Source organism: Colias croceus, chromosome 25, assembly GCF_905220415.1.
Source record: "Colias croceus chromosome 25, ilColCroc2.1".
In the NCBI taxonomy this organism is placed as follows: domain Eukaryota; kingdom Metazoa; phylum Arthropoda; class Insecta; order Lepidoptera; family Pieridae; genus Colias; species Colias croceus.
Genome location: NC_059561.1, coordinates 2938917 through 2962304, shown reverse-complemented (window position 1 = coordinate 2962304; position 23388 = coordinate 2938917). Strand labels below are relative to the sequence as shown.

Below are 23388 nucleotides of genomic sequence, written 5' to 3'. Positions count from 1 at the left end.
GACCTTGGCGGGACGTACGTCCAAATGGACCGTGAATAAGGCGCTTAAGGCAAAAAATTGTTCATCGGAAATACACGAAAGTTCTGAGAATCGATTGAGAATCGAATTCAAATTTAAAAGTAGAATTTTGCTAAGAGGTAGGTATATGCGGCATGATTGTGATTACTTTATTTTGTAATCTAAGATTGTGATCTTGTTGGAATACGTATTATCAATTTGAATATTGTATTCGTTATCTTATTCAATAGTTAACTTTAAAATGAAATTGATAAGTAAATAAATAAGAAGTTTGTACTTAACGATAAATATACACAAGAAAATAATAATGGGCAGCTGGGACGCTAGTTCATAACTAATAAAGTTAGTAACTATGTTTGTTACAAATAATACATTATTTGTAATAAACTCGTAAGTATAAAATAACAGCATAATATCTAAAATTGCCGGTACGGGCAGAAAAATATAAGAAAAACATAACCAACCTTGAAACTTTTTGTGAAGGCTTTTTTGTATTCCACAATAATTAATTCTGTTCCTCTTCAGCGAAAAGAGATGAAACTATGTAAAAAATATCTCGCATCTTTTTCTCACAAAGTTAATATTAAAATATTATAACAATTACATATTAGATAAAAAAAACTGGACACACTAAGCCATTAAAACTTGTGCACTTACTGTTATATAAATAACACCACCTATAAAAACTGATTAATACTGATAATAATGAAAAAGTATGATAATTCTGATGTATGATTAGTGAGAATTTTTTTTACTATCTACTAATGATTCACATTGTACAAAAAAATGTGGGTGCCGCGTGGTGCCGAGCAAATGTGTCAAGATTCAAAGATAACAAAATCGTTCAAAATTTTACCTTCAGGCTTCAAGTTTCAACCTTGCCTTCAACGCGCGAGTTTCACTTCAAAAATCAAAACAGAGTAAACTGTCGTCTGTCAAATGTCACCAGCAGTGATCATGTTGAAGGGTTCCCCTATAGTGAAAATAAAACTCCCGAAACTTCGAAAAGTGAATTATATAAAACAATATAACTAAAGGTATTTTCCCAAGTTTTGGGCGACACAAAACACAATTGAGTTTCTCTGTAAATAAAGTTTTATTGTAATTAGTTTACATAGTTCACATTTAGTATTCATTAGTTGAATTTCACATTTAGTATTAACACAAGATCGTACCTGTAAATAAAGAAACAACATTTAATGTTTATAATTGTGTCGTTTCTTAATTAAATCACAATAAAGGATCAATAGTAATTTTATCCACAATGACGAGCGCTTTTTGTGAGATCCATAGATTACCTTCAAGTTTTCTTTACCACAGATTAGACTCAAACATAGAATTATAAATTACTGTTTTGATGTTTCGGTCAGATTGCGCGGGAATTCAAATTAATGAAAAATATATTTTTCATTACATATATATAATAAATTATAATCTTAATTACGTTTTGTGACCATTCATGACTATAAATGGATATTCAAATGAAAAAAAAAATAAAAATCGTTTATTTGTTTCATAACAAGCTTTGAATACAATAAAAAGGAATTTCCTATATGAATTCCCAAACTGTGGCTTAAATTCCAAAACAGGGCGATTCGTCCTCCGAATGACCCGCCCCTATTAACGGGCGGCGCTAGCTACCTATCGCAGAGGACGAATCGTCCTGAACAACATTCCCGGTGGCGAACTGCCCGTACGTACGTCGCGGTCGTACGATAACGTTCGTGGCACGCGGAGTTGTAATACGCGCCAGTGACGTCGACGTCAGTCATTAGGGTTGCGTGCCATTCCTATCAATATAAAACAAAATAAATATAATATTCATAATAAAATCGTAAGAAAGTCAAAACTGTGAACTGAATATATTTTAAAAATAATACTTGCGGCGTGATCTACAATAATTGCCGAAAGTAAAAATATAGTTATTACAATTTTTGTCTTTATGTATGTCCGGTCTAAATTACTGCATGAATTTACTTCAAACTCGGTACAAAGATAGCTTGAGACCTGAGGAAGAACATAGGATAGGTTTTATGCCGGAAATCCCACGGAAACGGTAAGTCGGCGGGTTTTTTTCTAACTACACGGGCGAAGCCACTTGCGGAAAGCTAGTAGTACCTAAATAAAGACAAAAAAATAACACCCGAAAGTAAATTACAAAATAATATAATATTATGAACATACTTAAATCCTTGACGAACACACTAACACATTAAAAAATACATATAAGTATTAAAAATCAAATACCTAAATGGCGTTATTTGAAAAAAAGAATTCCTATTTGTACCTAATATTTCTATTGATTCTTATATATTGGAATTGAATTAGAATATAGAAAATAAAACCAACCGGATAATTTACAAACATAATTTATTTATTATACTAAAAATGCAATATTTATCAATATTTCGTACAAAAATAATTACAATAACAACAAATATTTGTTTTTAAACCTAAATAAAGTCTAGTACTTACAATTAATAATAATATGTATAATCAGAAAATTACAAAATATATGCAATATATTCATTTTTCATTTCACTTCATTTTCTAGACTTCAGATATTTATTGCTGGTTTTTGTTTCCTGCAGGCTGATGATTAACAAATTATTTTTTTATTTTTCATGTAAAAGAGTGACGCTTTAGAGGAAAAAGAAGCAAAATATATTATGTTGACCAAATTAATGTACGTATGTCGTGGCCATATTGTAGATTTGGTCACTTCATCAAATGCTCGATAATTTCAAGAAACAGTCGAAAGTCGAAGTCGTTTTAATGTGAATTGACCACATCGTGATGTAGTTTGAGCAGATCATTGATAAGAAATCGTTTCACAATTTTCGTAACGTAACTTATCGCGCGGTTTCTTCATGAAATGGTCAAGATTATTAAAATTTGATCATATCGTAGAGCAGTTACATTAAGTACTGATGGAGGCGCTGGAGGCGCTAAATTTAGGGTTGAAGATGGGGGCCGTTGGCGAAAATGTTATTTCTTGCAGTGTAAAATATTTTGTAAAAGTTAATAATTCGATGTTAGATTGTGATAAAAGTGATAAGAAATAATATAAAGTGAAAAAACTAAAACCCAACTACGACAATAACCGGCGCTGAAAAAGTATAAAACAAGATTTCAGAATACTGAACTGAACAAAGTTGCTAATGTAGTTGCAAGTAAATGGACACAGTAGACTCTACCAAGATGCCTTCGTTGTAAATTGACAATAATGTCATACAATACTATTCTGAAGTATGCAATATTCCACTATGTAAAGATAAATTTTCATGTTTGGAAAGGCGTAGTCACACGTTGTTGAAGTGCTACGGTAGATAGGATATTATGTAACGTGTGACTACGCCTTTCCAAACATGAAAATTTATCTTTACATAGTGGAATATTGCATACTTCAGAATAGTATTGTATGACATTATTGTCAATTTACAACGAAGGCATCTTGGTAGAGTCTACTGTGTCCATTTACTTGCAACTACATTAGCAACTTTGTTCAGTTCAGTATTCTGAAATCTTGTTTTATACTTTTTCAGCGCCGGTTATTGTCGTAGTTGGGTTTTAGTTTTTTCACTTTATATTATTTGTACTATTTTGGTGTTAAAGTGTATTTGGGGGCATAATATCAACAAAAGTTAAACTGATGAACTATTAAAGAAGCTATGGACGAAAAGATGTGAATTATATGCAATCAGCCCATGAATACAGGTAAAGTCACGAGCAAATGCTAGTAATATATATATATATATTCAAAATGTACAAGGAAAGCGCTTTCAAATGATACTAAACACGGGATATTTATCTTAACTTTATTTTTTACTTTGTATGTTTTGTCCGATAGAGGACGCCACATTAGATTTTGTGAAACCCCATATAGCCTATAACCAGCGGACCATTAAGACGCTTCTAATGATATGTCATTTGTCAAATTCTGATAAGTAGTTTAGACGTTACGAGGGAACAGATGAACATACATACATACATACATACATACATACATAGCCTGTCAAAATCATAACCCTCCTTTTGCTTTGCCGTAGTCGGGTAACAAAATAATTTACGACGAATAGGTTCTCGAGTAGTATGGAGACAGGATATCTTATATTTAAGAATATATGCATTGAAAATCCTATAACTATATTTATAAATCGTACTATCTAATATATAAAAATCAATGCCACTTTTCGTTGTAATTCCATAACTCGAGAACGGCTGAACCGATTTCGATAATTCTTTTTTTATTATATTCCTTGAAGTACGAGGATGGTTCTTATGTAGAGAAAACGTTAATATGTACCACGGGCGAAGCCGGGGCGGACCGCTAGTATCATTATATAATTTGATTGTTTTCTAAAAATAGATATAAATTTATATAATACTAGCTGTGCCGCGCGGTTTCACCCGCGTGGCTCCGCTCCTGTTCGTCTTAGCGTGATAATATATAGTCTATATTACTCGTGGATAATGTGGCTTTCGAATGGTGAAAGAATTTTTAAAATCGGTCCAGTAGTTTATGAGCCTATTCATTACAATGAAAAAAAACAAACAAACAAAATTTTCCTCTTTATAATATTAGTGTAGATAAAAATAGATGCGTACCTTGACATTTTTGATAACGAATAGGTAAAAATAATGTTTCAAATAACTATTTCTGTTGCTAGAAGTTTTTTTTTTCATTACGTTACTAGAGTTTGTATAATTTATAAAACAATAATTAGATTAATTTTATTTGTATCAGCAGACTAACTTAAATGACAATAAACGAATTCTTATAATATTCTGATTTTAATTTTATAGCTATATGAAATCGTGAAACATCAACGATTTAATAATCTGGTCAAATTACCCACATCATGAAATGTGCCCATTTCATAAAATTATCGAGAATTTCATGATGTGGGCGAATCTACGATATGGCTACGGCACAAACATTTGGCGCTCAAGTTAGATAACACTTAGGGTCGACGTCGACGCTGATATGGGGGAGCGCAGCGCAGAGCATTACCTATTCATTGTGATACTACAGGGTGTCTCAAAAGAAAGTTTATATTTTGTGGATGAATAAAAAAAAAAGTAAGCGGTGTATTGAAAAATTGTTTATTAATTATTAAAGTGCATAATATGGGAATTTATTTCTTAAAAATAATATCGTCCAAATGCAGTCCATTGCGTTCACGGCACTCATTTAATCGAACACTAAAATTATTTATGACAGCTCGGCAGCACAGTTGACAGATATATACTACGTACATTTGACGTACATACAGTTAGGAAACTAAGCCCCTGCGATGAAATTATGACGTATAGCTATAGGGCTGTTACTTTTTGGTATTTAACCGACTTCAAAAATAAAGGAGGAGGTTATCAATTCGGCCTGTATATTTCTGTTTGCTTTTTTTCATTAGTTAGTGATAATTCAATTAAAACCCGTTAAAATACAAAAATGGTGTACTTAGCCTAAATATGAATTTACAAGAAGAAACAATCCGAATTAATACAGCTTGTAAAAGTAAATACGTTTTTATCAGTGCTATATTTCGAAATCTTGTTTTGTTATGGACGCCGAAGGCTATTTAATGTACCTAAATGATTTATAATGCTTGATATTTGTATTATACATATTCAATAATTATTTTAAACCAGAATTTACAATACTTGTATGTAGGTATACCTACTAAATTATTTTTAAAACGATAAATTAAATTAAATTTAAAAACACAAAATACGCAAAAATAAATTAAAATTATTATTATACGAGCATACAACCTCCACCTTTTTGTTTTAGGATGAAAAAGAAAATAGTTTGACAGGTTTAGTGCTTGACAAAGAGGTAAAGTCACGTATCGATAAAAATACAATAATTATAATATCTATCTTTTTCTTCCCTAATATTTACGTAATTACTTATGCACATAAATTTAAACAAGATTTTTTTAAGGTTTCCATTTTTTTAGATTGTCGTGCTCTTCTAGATTGCGTAAAAAATAGATGTGATCTTTAAACAGACTGGACTCCTAATATACTATTTGTAGCTATCATTTTGATAGAAAATATGTCAACATAATTTAAAACTCATACTGCCATATCTATAGAAATTAAAAAATAGTCTCTTTTTAACTTGTAGTCAGATACGGTATTTACAAATATATTTATTGAAAGGGCTACAAACTGAAACAATCGATATTTATTTAATGTGAATTGACATCACTTTAAACTTTTTTCCATATTCAAAATCTGTGGATGTGTCACCCGCTACTATCGATCCCCCTCAATACCCTCGTAAACACGCTTGATGGGGGGGAGCCATTTCGAACATTTTGTATGAAGTTTCCTTACTGTATGTATCTGTATATTGTGTCGGCAGGTAGACACAGTGATGGCTGCCATTTCGTGTCGGATATTTTCTTTTAAATGCACTAGAGAAGTTGTTTTTTTGGCATACACTTTAGATTTAAGATACTCCCCACAAGAAAAAGTCCATGGGAGTTAAATCAGGGCTGCGTGGAGGCCAATTATTATCACCTATAGAGATCAATTTTCCCGAAAAAATTTCATGAATTCGACACACATATTGGATGTGTGTGATGTAGCTCCGTCTTGCTGCAACCATGTTCTCTGGTTATAGCCAAGAAAGTTTTGCAGTGCAGGCACTAAAATCTCGTCTACCATCGCTCTGAATTTACTGTAACTGCACGCCCCCTTTCGTCTTCGAAAAAGTAAGGGCCAATAATTCCTCGCTAATTTCTATTCTTGTTAATTTCTTGTGGGGGTATCTTAAATTTAAAGTGTATGCCAACAAACCAACTTCTCTAGAGCATTTAAAAGAAAATATCCGGCACGAAATGGCAGCCATCACTGTGTCTACCTGCTGAGCTGTCATAAATACTGTAATTTTACTGTTCGATTAAATGAGTGCCGTGAACGCAATGGACTGCATTTGGAAGATATTATTTTTAAGAAATAAATTCCCATATAATGCGCTTTAATAATTAATAAACATTTTTTCAATACCTACACCGCTTACTTTTTTTTTATTCATCCACAAAATATAAACTTTCTTTTGAGACACCCTGTATTATCAACATTGTCTTCATTAAAATAATATTCAAAATCAAATATCAACTATTTATTCCCGAGGAGCATCATATGCGATAGATAGAGTAAAAAATATACTTTAGATACAATGTATGAAGACTAATTAAATCCGCAGTGGATCATGTGTCCATGAAATTAACATCCTCAACTTCATGTTAAATTGACAAATGTTATATTATCTATACGTAGGTTTTTAGTTGAGAAAAGATCGAAAACAAAAGTAAGAATTTAAAATATAATTCTTCTTCGTGCTAAATATAACAATTATTAACAATCCTTATAAGTATCGGTGATTAAATTTTGATCGTAAGTAATTCGTACCCGAATTTTTGGTGCAAATATAATTTCATTATTTTGTATGAAATGCTTATAAATGCCTTACTTACAAATATTTTACTTATAGCGTAATATACGTTTTCAACATTCATATCTCTTTTTAAAATCCTGTAATATGAACTTATTATAATATAAGCTCTGTATTTCAAAATTATTTATGTGTTTCAATTTTTGTGCATATGTTCCACTTAGTACTCTGAACAATTCTTGTTGATAATCTGAATCCGTAACATCAAGGGGTAACATAGTTATAGAAAATCTTAGAAGGTCTATATCTGTGCCTGCCACAATTTCGTTACAAAGATACGCTATCAGAATGTCGTAATTTATTTTCTTTATGCTTGCCAAAGTTACTAAATTATTTGTGATAATACTGCAAGTCTCATCCATAAAACCCGGAAATAGTTGATTATTTGATCTTAAAACTTTTATAAACATCACCAATGATTCATATGCAAGCTTAGCTACATATTCACTGTCCCAAGGATTTTCAATCTTTATTTTTATCATCATTTTTAAGAGTGTCAAGTCCAAGATGATTCGATACATCACATGACTTGGGTAATACTCTTGAACCATCCGGAGAATCTTTTCGAATATTTGGATAATGCAATCTTCATTCTCTTGTCGATACGAGATTTCTTTGATTTGTTTTATAAACTCATAAAATAATTCAATCACGACATATTTATCATCTACAACTACATTCCAACGTTTGAACAACAGCTCTAAAAATGTTTGTAAAAATGCAAGAGAATCCTCCAGCTCAATTAGATTATTGCAGGTCACTATATATTCAAATGTGAACTGCCAAAATTGATCATGTACTTTAGTTAATTCGTATTTGTGCGTTTGTTGTATTCCATCTTCGTGTAGCATATAATGAACGAAATCATCGATGATTTCAAATCTGCAAAAGCCCCTGTCCGGCCTGAAATTTCTCATTTTGTGCACTATATTCGCTTTCAGTTCTAAGTTTTTAATTTTTTTATCGGAAAAGTCTCGTGTACATATGTAAGCATTTTTGTATAGATCGGTTTTAAACGTCTCAGGTACTTTGTCACTGAGCATGCAATCGTACAATTCGGTCTGGTCGTCCTCGTTCAGGCTCGATGTGAGGAAGTACAAAGAATCGATAAACTCATATTGGACAGATACGTGGGATTTTCCAATTTTTTTTACAAGAGCACAATAAATCACTTTTCTTAGCGACACATTCTTGGTGTTCTGCCAAATTTGGGATATCAATGATTTCAAGTTGTCCGTGCTGTACACTTGGAACGCTAAACGAATTCCATGCTTCTGTATTGAAACCGGGCTATTTAATAGAAATTCTGTTAATTTAATTGACACAGACAATGGCAATTTTACCATGTACATATTTATCATAGGCAAACAGTAATGAATATAATCCCCTTTAATGTACTGTGTAATACTTTCGAGCGGAACCGGTGGACGGGAATAGCATGCAAAACGGCATATTTGTTCTTGAATTGTTAAAATCTTCTTATTAATCTCAGAGTGACTAATTTTTCCTTCCTCCGGTACATACTTCTTCAAAAATTCCGATTTGGTGGCTTCATCTGTCAATTGGAAGATACCGTAGACCGCAGTCCTCACAACATACATCGCCATGGGATACTTGCTAGTGGACAGATCCTCTATGCATTTGGTGAAGAAATTAACAAAGTCTTTTGCAATGTCATTGTAAAAGTATACTCGTAGTTTCCTCAACAAATGCGTTAGTCTAAAGTTACACTGCATCATTCGCTCTTGTATTTCGGAAAATTTGCTTATCACCAATTTGTTATCTTTTTTTAATAACCGCAGCAGAGTGGCATCCTTTAATTTTTCCTCTTTCTTCGGATTCCATAATCCGTACCATCCAAATTCCTCAATATTCATTTTTATAAATGACTCTACCGACGAGGGCAAATAATCTTTATCTTTTTCAAGAAACAAGTAAATTATTATTAATTTGTGAACAGTTTCTATTCTTGCTGGTGAGGTCGAAGAGGTTTTATGAAATTTCTTGATAAAACAGTTAAATAAGTATTTACACACACTATCAAGTTGCTCTTTTTTTAAATGCTTATAAAAATTTCTCATTTCGTAAAAATCGAAATCAGTATCTATATAAAACATTAATGCTTCAGGCATATCTATGCCGTGCAATATATTGTATATGATGCAAAGCATTCTATATGAATTCTTTCCATGAAATCCAGGGGTGTACACTTCCTTGCTGTACAATATTTTATTGAATGCTTCCCAACAGGCGGCATCAAATTCAAAAATATTGTATTTGTCCATCACTTTATCGATAAACCTTTCTTTGTGATGACCAATTTCCTTGATGTATCTCTGATAGTAGTAATTTAGTAGATTTTCTAAATCTTTCTCATTTCTACACGAATCTATCAATATCCTTGACATTTTATTTCTTGCAGTTTCATCTGTAGTTACAAGTATATACTGCTTTATAGCTTCTATGGCTTTTTCGAAATTTACGAACCTATACCAAATAAAATCATTATTCTTTCCCAACAACTCTTCACCTCTTTCTATGTGTTTCAAAGCCCATTCTTCTCTTTCCTCAATTGTAAGCATTTGATGATATTTCTGGTAATAGAAGTTTATATTCATTTCAAATGGTTCATTTCCATACTTAGATATAAAGGTGTTTTTGCAAAAGTTAAATACTTCTGTTTTAGGTATATGGTCGAAAAGTTCCTTGTAGTTTTGATAAAAATTACACGACCAAAAATATTCCACTTCCGTTGGAAAGAGAACGCTGATATATTGTTTCACATCATCAGCCGTACTGTGTCGATATAACACGCCATTGTACATTTTCGTTATATATGTAATCGGTATCCTGAGAACTCTTATTTTATGTTTAGTCAATATACTCTTAGACATATTTTTACTGAAAAAAAAAGATGTGCATAGGTTGGAATAATTCTCAAATAAATCTAAATATTTATTTTCATCAATATTATATAAATAAGAAAGTCGAGTGAAAGCCTCGCCCTTTTTTATATTACCGTAACCGAGTTCTGAAAGGTATGCATTAGCAAGACTGAATGAATTATTAATGTAAAATTTTAAAAGTTTAGGATGTTTTCGAGCGTAATCAAAATTATCTTTGATAGTATCCATTTTAAACGACTCTGTTGTTGATAAAAGAAATTTGAAGGCTAGAGCATCCATTCTAAGAATTTTGTAATATTCATAGAAATCTATTGCCCTTTTTTCATTTCTAACTTTATCAGCTATAGTTTTGATCATTTTTGTTTTCATTTTTAGAGACATGTGAGGGAATATCTCATCTTCTAAGTAATTAGGGTTGATAATATGTGCATATTCATCGTTATACAGCCATTCACACTTCAGGGCTCTCGACACGTACAAGCTGTCTCCACATTTCAACACCTCTACAATATAATCTATATTTTTATATTGCGATGCGACATCAATCTTGTACAATCTGTCGATGTCGGATTGTTCCTCTGCACTCTTAATGTCCTTGAATAGTATTTCATTTTGTATGGCTTTCTTTACCTTTGCGTTTAGTTCTTGCTGTCGCTTGCCTAAACTCTCTCCCGTTAACTCGATCATTGTAACTGTAACAAAAGATAAATTATTTATTTTTTATTTCAACATTATAATTTATAAATAATGCAGTTCAGATGCATGTTTGTGACGGATACAAACAGTCTTGCTGCTCTTGCGTAATTCTTGACCAAGGCACATCAAGGAAAGTTTAATCGCTGCTAAAGCTGGGTATCGACTTCGCGCTTCGAGAGATCGAACATCGGCGCGCGCTCCAGCCGCGCGAGGATATCAGTTTGGAACGCACGCCAAGGTGTTCGTTGGAGCGGCCGAACGCGGAGCGGTCCGTTCCGTCGGGTGTCGGTTTTTTACCACGCATCAAACGTGGCGCGCGCGCCAATGGAGACGGTTCGTCGGTATTTTTTTGTGTTTGTTGCGCTCCGAATAATAATTCTGGGACTATCCTAGATATAGACTGCTTTGAAACTCTGAACAGGTATTGCAAGCTTGTATACGAGTCTCCAGCCTTTCAGTCACTGGCATAGCTTCGCGAAACTGGTTATCCATTTTTTTCACCTTTGGCTCTATCAAGTTATGCAAGTAATCAAAATCTTCTGTAGACATTCTTATGAAGTTTTTTATTGTGTCTTCTATCACTTCGAACTGCATATCTCTTATAATTGTCTCTCCATACTGCATTCTTTTTCGGTACAGCTCTTAATCCACCAACGCACTTTTCGTTTCTGTTTTTTCTTTTTTATTATGCTGTGTATAATTACAAAAGCTGCTGCTGCTCGTACTCTACTCGTGTTAATTTCCAGAAAAGATAGTATACCTTTTATAGATAGTATTTAAGTATTACTGGCAATAACAATAGCCGTATCAGATTGTTTTACATTATAATATAAGTTGTTAATCAAAATAAACGAAATTTTGATAACTCCTGACTATCAGTACATTACTAATCCCTACGACCGGTTTTGAATTTATTATTTAAGATGCTGACAAGACCCAATTTTGTTAAAATTGAAGTTATTTGAGCAGTTTTTTAAGAACAGATATTTATTTTAGCCCATCAAAAAAAAATTTATATGTTAATATCCATCATATTTCGAAGACCGTAGACGGACTCGATACATAATTTGACGAAATCGGCTCGATAGAAAAGATTGGTCTTAAAATCATCATTAAACAATTCTATCCCACCAAAAACATAAATGTAAAATTTGGAGCCGAGTTCAATCGTTGACTTAATTTGCCAAAAAAAGAAATGAGATCTAAATGTGTGCCAAGTTCTGCAGACAGTCCAGAAATTTATTTACAAAGATGTATTAAGTTCTTAGGTTGACTGAAAACTCAATTGTTTTATTTTCCCTTAGAGAACAATGTTTATTCCAAAATATAACTTTTTTAATTTGAATAATATAATTATTTTCACAAAGCAAACAACTAATGACCTATTGAACCCCATAATTTGATGAGGCTAGTTTTACATACTGTTTATATTTTGTGTGGTTCTAAAAACTAGCCTCATCAAATTATGGGGTTCAATATGTCATTAGTTGTTTGCTTTTTGAAAATAATTATATTATTCAAATTAAAAAAGTTATATTTTGGAATAAGCATTGTTCTCTAAGGGAAAATAAAACAATTGAGTTTTCAGTCAACCTAAGAACTTAATACATCTTTGTAAATAAATTTCTGGACTGTCTGCAGAACTTGGCACACATTTAGATCTCATTTCTTTTTTTGGCAAATTAAGTCAACGATTGAACTCGGCTCCAAATTTTACATTTATGTTTTTGGTGGGATATCATTACTTTTTGTACAGAAAATTACTCTGCAAATTTGATTTACTTTATGAATATAATACTTTTTATATACGACTTTTTTTATTTTTTGTTGCGGTTTCTCTGTATGGTTTGTTTAGTATTATTTTCTATATTTTCTTATATGTTATGAATGTCAGCACACATTGCCCCGTCATTATCTGCAATTTTTTAAACTCGTTTTCTGTTTAAAAGATTACATGATTTTCTAAACATCCAGCGTGAATTTGTACACACACTATTACCAAGATGCAAAGATCGTTGTAGAAGAATCGTCGCCTTACTCCATGACGTTACGATATTGCCATGACGCGATCTTGAAATTTTACTCTAAACGCGCCTAAAGATGTTTCACTCATATTGATATTACGCAAATTAAATCATTTCGACCTATGACGAAGCCTTCTTCCATTACACCATTTATGGTAATTATTTTTGCATGCTTGTATTGGCTGAACATGTTTGTGCTTTATCATTGAATACCATGTTTAAAGCAAAATAAAGATTTTATTTATTTATTTACACTGAAATTAAAACTAAACTAAACACTCATAAATAAAGAATAAATAAATGTGAATATGTAAAATTATATATTATTTTTAACTGTATGAGCAATATTTTTATTACAATTTTCTTTTATTTTACGTTTAATAACAGTTTTGAAATAAAGAAATCATGCAATCGAAGTAATCCGCCCTAGCGATACTAGCGCGAGTGAGTGTGATGTCAGAGGCGCTTCGAATCTACAGATGTTTCGTCCTAAAATATGTAAACTTCAATAATCTATATCTCAGTCATTTATTGATGGATTTCAAAAAATTTTTCGGCCACTGATTAGTTTTGATCTATTTTTTAAGACAAGTAAGGTGAATATACTATTTTCTATTTTTTTAAACTTGTCCATTTTTCCATACAAACAAAATGAATGTCATTGAAAAAAAAATTAAATACAAATAAATTCAGTATTTTCTGATTTTTTCCTTTGTACACTCACTATTACCTAGTTGATTACAAAATTTGAACTTTCTAGGTCATCTGGAAGTGGGTTAGGTTTTGTATATGTCTATAAGTCAGTCAGTCTTAAAAATTGCGATTTTTGGATATTAATATCTACGCAACTGTTTAATCTGTATTTATGAAATTTAAGGTTCTTGTTTATCTTGAGGTCCTCTTGATATGTACCAAATTTGGTTTATTTAACTTAAATAGTTTTCGAGTTATAAGGGGGTGAAAAGTGGCTTGAAATGGTTCGTGTAAATATACACACGGCTGCTGCTCGCCAGTTCTCTTCGCTTGAACTCGGCTTGACACGCTGCCGCGTGTCTAGATGTCTGTATTTTTTTGACGTACGGGTCTGCAATTTAAAACACGAAGTCAACATATTCATACCTGAACCTCTAACGAGTCATATTTCGTATTTGACCCACACATTTCCTTAAATAACATATTTTCTTATTATTTTCTTCTACGACCTGGCCCTGGATATTGCGCTCTCGTTTGCGCACACTGGCCAATTGTATGGGAGTAAACGAGAACGCAATCACTGTTAAATTGGGTCTTGTCAGCCCCTTAACGTAAATGACGTCTCAAACCATCCTTACAGTACTCCCAAACTGATAATGCGCATAGAAAAATTCGTCACTGTTCGGCAACTGTCACATTCCCCGAGCCTCCGAAGACGATATGTAGGTATATGGAGTGGTTAAAATATGTATTTTCTTCATGCGTAGTTTATTAGAATAATGAGTTTTATTGTGTATTCGTAGAATGATGTAAACGGCAGATCGGATTTGATTTATATTTGCTATCATGGATTTGCGTCGGCATGAATTAGGATAATGATCGTTAAAAAATTGAATTGGTACCTACGAGATAGGTACTTACTTAATAATACGCGGCGGAAACATAGAGATAATATTATGTACTAGGCGGAAACGAGGCGAGCATCAAAGATATTTTTACAATAGGTATGTCATAATATCACTGTGTACAATTTCAATTACTTACTTAGGTACATTTTTACATTCCTTGTCATCAACTTTTTTTAACGATTTGATAATATGTTAGTTACCTATAAGTAACCTAATTATGTGAATTACAATTAAAATTAGGTTGTCTTTCGTTTAGTTCCGTCGATATTAGAAAAAGGTGCCGTAAGTAGGTACTTAGGTAGTGCAAAAATTATTGCCAATTTACAGAAATTGATTAGTGCAGACGACAACAATGCTTAGAGATATCATGAGCAACATGCTAGATAAGCTTTAAAATTATCGAATGTATTGATTTCCATTTGGCTTAAAACGTGATCCGCACCTCCGCACAACGGCCGACGCACGGGGCACGATGAAAATTTAGCATCATGATTCATGAATGACGTCATTAACTAAAAATTCAATCAATATGTTGTGAGTGTTGAGTTCAACACAGTGCAAGTAAAATTTTGCTAAGAGGTATTTGCGGCATGTGATCATGTTGGAATACGTAGGTAGGTAGGTATTATCAATTTGAATATATTCGTTATTTTTTTCTTAGTTAACTAATTAACTTATAAATTAAATTGATAAGTAAATAAATAAGAAGTTTGTTACGATAAATATACACAAGAACATACCTAATAATGGGCAGCCGGGACGCTAGTTCATAATAAAGTTATAGTAACTATGATTGTCTAAAACTCTAAAATAATAGGTAGGTAGTTACATTATCTACGCTAATATTATAAAGAGGAAAACTTTGTTTAATTCTTTCACCATTCGAAAGCTACATTATCCACGAGTAAATAGTAATATAGGCTAGGTTTTATCCAGGAAATCCCACGGGAACGGGAACTATGCGGGTTTTTCTTTGAAAACGCGGGCGAAGCCGCAGACGGAAAGCTAGTTTATAATAAACACGTAGGTAAGTATCTTTATACTCGGCCAAACTATAAGTACTACCAACTACCAACAAACTACCAACAGAAAACTATAAGAAAAACATAACCAACCTTGAAACTTTTTGTAAAGGCGCATTCCACAATAATTAATTCTGTTCCTTTTCAGCGAAAAGAAATGAAACTATGCAAAAATATTTCGCATCCTATTCTCACAAAGTACCTAGATTTTATGACAGTCACTAATTACATCAAAAAACTGGGCACAATATGCCCATAAAATTTGTGTACTTACTGTTATTTATATAACACCACCTCCGCTGACTGATTAATAGGTACCTACTGATAATAATGTAAAAGTATGATAACTCTGATGTATGATCAATGTTATTTTATTATCTAACTACTAATGATTCACATTGTACAAAAAAGGTCGTGGGTGCCGAGCAAACGTGTCAGAACTCAGAGCAAAAATTCTTTGGTAAGATTCAAAGATACCAAAATCGTTCAAAATTTTATCCTCAACGCGCGAGTTTCACTTCAAAAATCAAAACAGAGTAAACAGCTGTCGTCTGTCAAATGTCTTGGTCAAATGTCACCAGCAGTGATCATGTTGAAGTGTTGCCCCATAGAGTCGGTTTAATGCTCTGCATGAATTTACTTCAAACTCGGTACAAAGATAGCTTGAGACCTGAGGAGGGACATAGGATAGGTCTTATTCCGGAAATCCCACGGGGACGGGAAGTCGGCGGGTTTTGTCTCTAATTACGCGGGCGAAGCCACTAAACAATAGAAATAACCGAAAGTAAATCACAAAAGATATTACGAACATACTCAAATCCTTGACGAACACACTAACACTTTAAAAAATACATATAGGTATTAAAAATCAAATAAGTGGCGTTATTTTTAATTTAATAAATAAAATATACCGAACTAAACATCGATAGGAAAAGTTGTTCCTATTTGTACCTAATATTTCTATTGATTCCTTATATTGGAATTGAATTAGAATAGAAAATAAAACCAACCGGATAATTTACAAACATATTTTATTTATAATACTAAAAATGCAATATTTATCAATATTTCGTATAAAAATAATTACAATAACAACAAATAATTGCTTTTAAACTTAAATAAAGTCTGTACTTATAATTAATAAGCTATGCTTATAATTAATAATTAAAATTACAAAATATATGCAATCATTCTTCAGATATTTATTACTGGTTTTTGTTTCCTCCAGGCTGATGATTAACAAATTATTTTTTATTTTTAATGTAACTAAGTAATAGATTGCGATAGCTTTAGAGGAAAAAGAAGAAAAACATATTAACTTTTAAATAGAATTCTTACTCATGCTAAATGTAACATTTATTAACAATCCTTAAAAGAAGCTTAAAAGCATCGGTTATTAAATTTTAATCATACTTCGTACCCGAATTTTTGGTGCAAATATAATTTCATTATTTTGTAATAGTCAAATGCTTATAAATGCCTTACTTACAAATTTTTATTTTTTCAACATTCATATCTCTTTTTAAAATCCTTTAATATGAACTTATTATAATATAAGCACTGTATTTCAAAATTATTTATGTGTTTCAATTTTTGTACATATTTTCCACTTAGTTCTCTAAACAATTCTTTTTGATCATTTGAATCCGGAATATCAAGGGGTAACATAGTTATAGAAAATCTTAGAAGGTCCATATCTGTACCTGCCACAATTTCGTTACAAAGATACGCTATCAGAATATAGTAATTTATATTCATCATGCTTGCCAAAGTTACCAAATTATTTGTGATAATACTGCAAGTCTCATCCAAAAATCCCGGAAATAGTTGATTATTTGATCTTAAATCTTTTATAAACATCACCAATGATTCATATGCAAGCTTAGCTACATGTTCACTGTCCCAAGGATTTTCAATCTTTATTTTTATCATCATTTTTAAGAGTGTCAAGTCCAAGATGATTCGATTCATCACATGACTTGGGTAATAATCTTGAACCATCCGGAGAATCTTTTTTAATATTTTGAAAATGTAGTCATGATTCTCTTGTCGATACGAGTTTTCTTTTATTTGTTTTATAAACTCATAAAATAATTCAATCACGACAAATTTATCATCTACAACTACATTCCAACGTTTGAACAACAGCTCTAAAAATGTTTGTAAAAATGCAAGTGAATCCTCCAGTTCAATTATATTATTGCAGGTCACTATATATTCAAATGTGAACTGCCAAAATTGATCATGTACTTTAGTTAATTCGTATTTGTGCGTTTGTTGTATTCCATCTTCGTGTAGCATATAATGAACAAAATCATCGATGAGTTCAAATCTGCAATAGCCCCTGTCCGGCCTGTATATTCTCATTTTATGCACTATATTCGCTTTTAGTTCTAAGTTTTTAATTTTTTTATCGGAAAAGTCTCGTGTACATATATAAGCATTTTTGTATAGATCGGTTTTAAACGTCTCAGGTACTTTGTCACTGAGCATGCAGTCGTACAATTCGGTCTGGTCATCCTCGTTCAGGCTCGATGTGAGGAAGTACAAAGAATCGATAAACTCATATTGGACAGACACGTGGGATTTTGCAATTTTTTTTACAAGAGCACAATAAATCACTTTTCTTAGCGACACATTCTTGGTGTTCTGCCAAATTCGGGATATCAATGATTTCAAGTTGTCCGTGCTGTACACTTGGAACGCTAAACGAATTCCATGCTTCTGTATTGAAACCGGACTATTTAATAGAAATTCTGTTAATTTCATTGACACAGCAAATGGCAATTTTACCATGTACATATTTATCATAGGCAAACAGTAATGAATATAATCCCCTTTAATGTACTGTGTAATACTTTCGAGCGGAACCGGTGGACGGGAATAGCATGCAAAACGGCATATTTGTTCTTGAATTGTTAAAATCTTTTTATTAATCTCAGAGTAACTAATTTTTCCTTCCTCCGGTACATACTTCGTCAAAAATTCAGATTTGGTGGATTCGTCTGCCAATTGGAAGATACCGTAGACCGAAGTCCTCACAACATACATCGCCATGGGATACTTGCTAGTGGACAGATCCTCTATGCATTTGGTGAAGAAATTAACAAAGTCTTTTGCAATGTTATTGTAATAGTATACTCGTAGTTTCCTCAACAAATGCGTTAGTCTAAAGTTACACTGCATCATTCGCTCTTGTATTTCGGAAAATTTGCTTATCACCAATTTGTTATCTTTTTTTAATAACCGCAGCAGAGTGGCGTCCTTTAATTTTTCCTCTTTCTTCGGATTCCATAATCCGTAACATTCAAATTCCTTAATATTCATTTTTATAAATGACGCTACCGACGAGGGCAAACAATCTTTATCTTTTTCAAAAAACAAGAAAATTTTTATTAATTTGTGTACAGTTTCTATTCTTGCTGGTGTGGACGAAGAGTTTTTATGAAATTTCTTGATAAAATAGTCAAATAAGTATTCATACACACTATCAAGTTGCTCTTTTTTTAAATGCTTATAAAATTTACTGATTTCGTTACAATCTAAATCAGTATCTATATAAAACATTAATGCTTCATGCATATCTATGCCGTGTAATATATTGTATACGATGCAAAGCATTCTATATGAATTCTTTCCATAAAATCCAGGGGTGTACACTTCCATGCTGTACAATATTTTATTGAATGCTTCCCAACAGGCGGCATCAAATTCAAAAACATTGTATTTGCCGATTACTTTATCGATAAACCTTTCTTTGTGATGGCCAATTTCTTTGATGTATCTCTCATAGTAGTAATTAAGTAGATTTTCTAAATCTTTCTCATTTCTACACGAATCTATCAAAATCCTTGACATTTTATTTCTTGCAGTTTCATCTGTAGTAACGAGTATATACTGCTTTATAGCTTCTATGGCTTTTTCGAAATTTACGAACCTATACCAAATAAAATCATTATTCTTTCCCAATAACTCTTCACCTCTTTCTATGTGTTTCAAAGCCCATTCTTCTCTTTCCTCAATTGTAAGCATTTGATGATATTTCTGGTAATAGAAGTCTACATTCATTTCAAATGGTTCATTTCCAAACTTAGATATAAATGTGTTTTTGCAAAAGTTAAATACTTCTGTTTTAGGTATATGGTCGAAAAGTTCCTTGTTGTTTTGGTAAAAATTATGCAGCCAAAAAGATTGCACATTCGTTGGAAAGAGGGCGGTGATATATATTTTCACATCATCAGCCGTACTGTGTCGACATAACACGTTTTCGTAAATTTTCGTTATATATTTAAGCGGTGTCCTGAGAACTCTTATTTTATGTTTAGTCAATATACTCTTAGACATATTTTTACTGAAATGAAAAGATCTGCATAGGTCGGAATTATTCTCAAATAAATCTAAATATCTATTTTCATCAATATTATATAAATAAGAAAGTCGAGTGAAAGCCTCGCCCTTTTTTATACTTTCGTAACCGAGTTCTGAAAGGTATGCATTAGCAAGACTGAATGAATTATTAATGTAAAATTTTAAAAGTTTAGGATGTTTTCGAGCGTAATCAAAATTATCTTTGATAGTATCCATTTTAAACGACTCTGGTGTTGATAAAAGAAATTTGAAGGCTAGAGCATCCATTCTAAGAATTTTGTAATATTCATAGAAATCTATTGCCCTTTTTTCATTTCTAACTTTATCAGCTATAGTTTTGATCATTTTTGTTTTCATTTTTAGAGACATGTGAGGAAATATCTCATCTTCTAAGTAATTAGGGTTGATAATATGTGCATATTCATCGTTATACAGCCATTCACACTTCAGGGCTCTCGACACGTACAAGCTGTCTCCACATTTCAACATCTCTACAATATAATCTATATTTTTATATTGCGATGCGACATCAATCTTGTACAATCTGTCGATGTCGGATTGTTCCTCTGCACTCTTAATGTCCTTGAATAGTATTTCATTTTGTATGGCTTCCTTTACCTTTGCGTTTAGTTCCTGCTGTCGCTTGCCTAAATTCTCTCCCGTTAACTCAATCATTGTTACTGTAACAACAGAGAAGTTATTTATTATATAAAACAAACAAACAGAAATACAAATCAGTCTAATACAAACCTTGACTAAGGGAAGTTTAATATACTAGCTGCTATACGCGGCTTCACCCGCCTGGACAAATAAATTAAACCGAAAGTGGCTTAACATAAAAGCTAGGCATCTATCAGAAATCGAGATCTCCAGATCCTCCACACCCACCAAGATATATTTGATTGGAAATAAAATTAACTAAGTTAAAAAAACCGACTTCAAAAACGGAAAAGTAAAAAATAAAAAAGATTTGATATTATTAATTAATAAATAGCACATCTAAATAATAATATATGTAGTAATTAATAATATCCACTCTTTTTTATTTTTTACTTTTCCGTTTTTGAAGTCGGTTTTTTTATCGTACCTACCTAGTTATTTTTATTTAATACTTTTTAGTTTTTATTGGATTTTTCAACACGAATCAAACGAACCCAAACTCGATTAAGTTGAGTCATTTAATTACTGAGTTCCTATGGCCACCTTCTGATTCCATCATCAAATCAGCTCTATGTCATGATAATCTTTAATCGCTTTCCAATTTACATACCTACGTATACAAAATTTCAGCTCAATCGGTAACTGGGATTTGAATCAAAGTTACTTGCTAGTTATTTTAAATAAGTCATCGAGTTCAGTCAAAAATGCTCATAAAATAAAAATATTGTGCCTACCCGAATAAAACTTTTAAAAATTAGGAACCATTCCGCATCAAACAAAAAAAGAATCACTGCAAAAGTGACTGAATGAAAATCTCGCGAAATAGGTATAATGTAACCTTTAGAATATAATCTATCTTTCCTTACCTATTTATCTATTGTGATCTATCAATAAATTATGATTCGTAAAATACTGTTTACAATTTAACGCATTATGTTTCGTTACATTCTTTTAAAAATTATGTAAGCTATCATAATTTTTAAAAGAATGTCGTTTCAGTTAGGACACCAATAACTCAAGAACGGCAGATCGGATTTTCTTGATTTTTGCTACCTATCATAGACTTGCCTCGGCATGAATTAGGAAAGGAATTAATCATGGCATCGAACGACTCTTCTCGCCAACTTTTTTTAACGATTTGATACGTATGTTAGCTCCTATATAAGCATTTCAACCAAGTGATTTATAATCAAAATTAGGTAGTGTTTCGTTTACTTCGGTCGATATTAGAAAGTGCACAAATTATTGTCCATTTACAGAAATTGATAATTTTAACAGACGACAGCAATGCTGCTAGATAAGCTTTAAAATTTTTGAATGTATTGATTTCCATTTGGCTAAAAACGTGATTCGCACGAAGCCCGGGCACCATGAGTCATGAGAGATACCTACCTACATAGAGAGTGACGTCATCATGATTCGTGAATGACGTTCCTTTCTAAACATTCAATCAATATATTTAATTGTATTTACAAAAATTAGGCTTGCGATATTAATTAATGAGTCAGTAATAAGGAAAAAAATGTTTATCCAATGCCCAAACAAAAAACGAACGTTCTGGGAATCCCAATTCTCATTCGAATTTAAAAATAGAATTTTGATGTGAGACCAGAATTGTACGGAATGAGATCTTATTGGAATACCTACTATTAGTTTTAATATATTCGTTATCTTAATAATAACGTTTTGGACAAGAGTGGCAGCAGACAGAGCACAATGGAAAGAGTTGGAGGAGGCCTTTGCCGTAAGGCATACCGAAATTAGGGATATTTTATAGTGAAATTTTGTTTTTAGTTTTAAGTAATGTTATGTTTTATATGTCAACTTTTTTTTTCGGAAATAAAGGCTTTATTATATTATTATATTATAATTGAAATGATTAAGGACATAAATAAGAAGTTTAAAACGAAAAACACACCAAAATAATTATGTGAAGCCTTGACGCTTATTTCATTCAGAATAAAAAGTACCTAAAATAAAAAAAAATTGTGATAATAACCACGCAAGTCTATAGCTATTACTGCATTTATTGCCGGTACCGGCAAAAAACTTTAAGAAAAACATAACCAACCTTGAAACGTTTTGTAACTTAGGCGTGTAGTATTTCACAATAGGTAATTAATTATGTTTCTCTTCAGCGAAAAGAGATATAACTATACAAAAAATATCTCGTATCCTTTTCTCACAAAGTAAAAATAAGTCACTAATTATTCATTATTAGATCAAAAAACCGGGCACAATATGCCAATAAAACTTGTGTACTTACTGTTATATAAATAACACCACCTTCACTAGCCGATTAATACTGATAATAATGTAGTTAAAAATATGATAACTCTGATAATGATTTATAAGAATTTTTATGACTAGTGATTCACATTGCACAAAATAACAATAGCACCAAACACATACCAATCCACCAATAACCAAAAAAACATTTGAGACTTGAGAGTTGAGTATCGTCTGTCAACTGTAGTGTTAAAGACACAGATTGTTGAAGTGTTGCCCTTTACAAAAATAAAACTTCCGAAACTTTCAAAAGTGAATTAAAACAACATATTAATATAATCTTAATGAAGTTTTCTGATTTTTCATTACATACCTACTATAAATTACTATTCAAAT

General features: G+C 31.9%; 2 protein-coding genes across 3 annotated transcripts; both read right to left on the bottom strand.

The window, feature by feature from the left end:
- Positions 1–7111: 7111 nt before the first annotated feature.
- Positions 7112–23219, bottom strand: LOC123703131. Its single transcript, XM_045651029.1, has 2 exons — positions 23030–23219; positions 7112–11084 (listed from the first exon to the last, which is right to left on the bottom strand). Exon 2 carries the CDS (start codon positions 11077–11079, stop codon positions 7540–7542), a length of 3540 nt encoding a protein of 1179 aa, XP_045506985.1. The 5' UTR covers positions 11080–11084; positions 23030–23219; the 3' UTR covers positions 7112–7539.
- On the bottom strand, positions 16829–23192 carry LOC123703127. 2 transcript variants are annotated; one of them, XM_045651024.1, is made up of 2 exons: positions 23176–23192; positions 16829–20783 (listed from the first exon to the last, which is right to left on the bottom strand). In XM_045651024.1, exon 2 carries the CDS (start codon positions 20776–20778, stop codon positions 17239–17241), a length of 3540 nt encoding a protein of 1179 aa, XP_045506980.1. In that variant the 5' UTR covers positions 20779–20783; positions 23176–23192; the 3' UTR covers positions 16829–17238. The 2 variants fall into 2 exon arrangements, with proteins under 2 accessions (XP_045506980.1, XP_045506979.1); XM_045651023.1 differs by lacking the exon at positions 23176–23192 and adding an exon at positions 22835–22864.
- Positions 23220–23388: the final 169 nt, after the last annotated feature.